General features: G+C 52.0%; 1 protein-coding gene across 1 annotated transcript; it reads right to left on the reverse strand.

Annotated features, from left to right (window-relative positions):
* Nucleotides 1-990: 990 nt before the first annotated feature.
* On the reverse strand, nt 991-1,379 carry PG994_014635 (2-dehydropantoate 2-reductase; the record flags this gene model as incomplete). Its single annotated transcript, XM_066866044.1, has 3 exons — nt 991-1,161; nt 1,233-1,299; nt 1,357-1,379. The coding sequence occupies 3 exons, from the start codon at nt 1,377-1,379 to the stop codon at nt 991-993; spliced, it is 261 nt and encodes an 86-aa protein (XP_066707720.1).
* Between the last annotated feature and the right edge of the window lie 1,977 nt (nt 1,380-3,356).

Raw genomic sequence — 3,356 nt, forward strand, 5'->3', positions numbered from 1 at the left:
ACCGTTGGCTGTTGTTTCCACCGAGGTAGCCGGAGAAAAATCCCAGTTCCTAATGCATGCATAACACCGTGATGAAGCATTCTAGCCATTACTGCTGAGATCTAGCAACGGTGGAGGCCTCATTTGGTCGAGGGCCAGATATGGGGCATCTCCAAGGGTTGATGGCAGTGTAAAACTACATGGCCTCCTACAGCCTGGTTTTGGCAGCATCTCTCTGGTTCTGCATACTCCGCAGCAAGGCATAAACACTCTGCAGCCTGGGCATCTCGGCACCGGCTCTTTTCGCAATCCGAAGCGGATTGCCCAGTATGACTTCTAGCTCCATGGGGCCCCAGCTTCCCAGTCGAGCAGCATGCTAGGCTTCGCACCTGCATTGCGCTCTGTGCTCCTGACGATTCTCTCAGGGATCCCTAGATGGTCAGGAGAAATTGCGGACCTTTGGGGCAGCATCCCATATTTCTTGCATGACGCCCATGATGTGCTCTCGCAGCTGGGCATCTTTCAATGGTCCGCATTGCCGAGTCCCCCAGACAGAACGGCAGATGGGTTGAAAGCGGAGTTGATGCAGAGCTTATGCATCTGATAGTCTGGAGTTCGAGTTCGGTGTGGGTTTTGACATCCTGGATCTGGCCGCGTACTTGCCACCACCGCGCAAGATTTGACATGCAATCCTCGCCCCTCGTCACCACATCATCCATCTGCTGCCCGGAATCCGAGGCCCCAATGAGTCCCTTGCCGAATGGGCCAATGCTGATACGTGTCCACCTATTCTGGCGTATGGTGCCCTGTTTGATCTGCTCGGCACTTATAACGGTGACAGCGCTGAGAATGGGATTCTGTGGGAAGCATATGCGGTACGGCTCTTCCACACCAACCCCGTTCTGGATCAAGACTATACAGGTTTTGGCGGACACCAGGGGGAGCGATCAGAGCTGCATCATCCGTCCGGTCCGGAAGGGCCTTTGTCGCCACGACAACATAATCCCAGCCTCATCCGGGTGGCTTCCCCGACGGGTCATTTGCCGCATCGACAGACGGGAAGACAGAGTGAGGCTTGAAGACGTAATCTCCAAATGTGTGGGTCTGCAGAGTCACGCCCGAAGAGACGATGGTCCCGTAGTTGGATCTGGCTGTAAGGGATACATAGATGTTATGTGACGGCTGGGAGCAAAGGTCAGTCAAACAAACAGGCCAGACGGACGAGCTACGGTCTTTGGATGAAGCTGGCTTACATGGTGGAGGCGCGACGCATAGAAGCAGCCAACAGCGCCAGCGCCAACGAAGAGGATGTGCACCGGCCTATACCCAGCTGGTCAGTAGGAGCAAAACGGAAGGCCAGAGCAGATGCGGTCATACTTTACCGGATCACTCGAACTCATGGCTATGGCTATGGCCAGGGCCTCTTTTAGTTGGATGGAGATTGGATAAAAATATCACAGAGTTGTTCACGGGTTTGTTTTACCACGAGAAGGATAGACGGGGTTGTCCGGCACTTCAATCGGTAAACAGATTACCTACCTTGCTGTACCTTTAAGGCGGGGAGAGCTCGGGTCTTCACTATCCGGCGTCGACGCAACACTGTCCAAACCAAAACATCGTCGTAGCATGTGCATTTGGTGTATATGACATTGAACACCCCATTGTGGCACAATCTGGCATCATGGGACGTATATGGACTCGTAGTTGAAATAAAGATTTGCCCATGGCACTTGCTGCCTGCATAAGGTTCAATGTTGATGCTGCGCGTGGTTGATACCTACATTCCTACATGTACCATATGTAATACTTCTCTGTGACGGTGTTATATGGTGTCACACATGGTGAAGCAGCTTCTCTACCCTCTGCCGCCCAAGAGCATGCGACCATGGCCCGACAAGGCCAAGGTCTCTGCGGATGCAAGGCAACTATCTGTTGTGAGCCGGGACTGCATAGCCTGTTGTCAACGGCTGCTTCAGCTCGAATCATTTGCTCACCTCCAACAACTTGAGTAGCCCTTGGATTGTTCAAGTAGCAAATCAGGTTCTGGTGTGGGGGGCATGCAAATGTGCTCTGCGCTACTGACGGAGAAGATCGTCTGTCTATAAGTGCACGCCACTCCAAACACGGCAAAGCTGGCTTGAAAATAAGCAATGGACTGCCACGTGCTGCTGGCATTGCCAACAGCGACAGATGTATCATTATTCAGGACAGAAGAACAAGACGTAAGTGAACCGACTGCATCGAAACCAATGGCTGATACGGTCTGACACAGAAGCTGGCCCGAGCGATGGAAAAGACTGGCCGGAATGCAGCAACCGAATCAATGAACGGAGAGGAGCAACGCTACCGAGCATGCTTGGCTGCGGTAGTGGATAAACCGAGTTCTCTTCGTACATAAGCCCATGAAAAGTTTGCACAGTTCCAAGACCACGGGAAGCCAGTCGGGACCAAGGTTTTGCAGGTTCTGGTGCTTGGTGGTGGGTGGTACAGGCGGGTTGGAGATGGTGTGCTATTTTAAAGAGATGAGGGATGCATATTGGTCATGCATTTCATCGTGCATACAGTACACGCCCATTAGAGATACAGCTTTGATAGCACCGATGCACGCGTACACGCCCCATTAGAGATACAGCTTTGATAGCACCGATGCACGCATAGAAGTGTAACAAATCAGTCATCATTGTGCCCGGGTTCTCTCCCTTCTGCTATTACCCAAGGTAGGTACACACTGTATCCGTACATTCAAGTACCAGATATTGACCCCATCATTGGCTGGGTGTGTGGGATGGTAGCACGCACGTACTTGGGTAAGGTCATGATTAATCCGTGGACCGTTGCGTTCCCCAATCCAGATAGTCGATCCAACGTAGTATTGTGAACTTCCGCTACTTACACAACGCCGCATATGAGGTAATGTAGGTACATAAGAGGTTGGAAGCGAACTTCTTCGAGAACTTCGAAACACCTCCTGCACCTCTGCAGCTGTCCTCATCGTCCTGATTCGTCGAGGGAAGGAAGGAACCTTGGAACTTTGGATAGAAGACCACCAAACGAACGAATGCAATTTTTCATCCTTCGAATTGGATGATATCTACATGTTAAATCAAGTAAGTACATACATAGAGAGTAGACTTGTGGTCTACCGCATCGGGCCATCGGCGCGCGGGCTCAGGCAATGGCCAGCCGCTGCAGCCTCCTACCTCCCACGCTGCACCATGACTTGACTTATTACTGTACATGATTAGCATCGTGACATGCGAACCCTGCTGTAATCCTGTAGGATCCTGTAGGAGATCCCGCCTTTCGCCTAGCTTCCTCATCCTCCCGCTCGCGCGAACGACCGTACGGGCAGGCATGCATGCCATGTCATGTCATCT

This window comes from Apiospora phragmitis (genome assembly GCF_038363925.1).
Source record: "Apiospora phragmitis strain CBS 135458 chromosome Unknown utg000014l:1.0-1827420.0:1.0-1829600.0, whole genome shotgun sequence".
Lineage (NCBI taxonomy): Eukaryota > Fungi > Ascomycota > Sordariomycetes > Amphisphaeriales > Apiosporaceae > Apiospora > Apiospora phragmitis.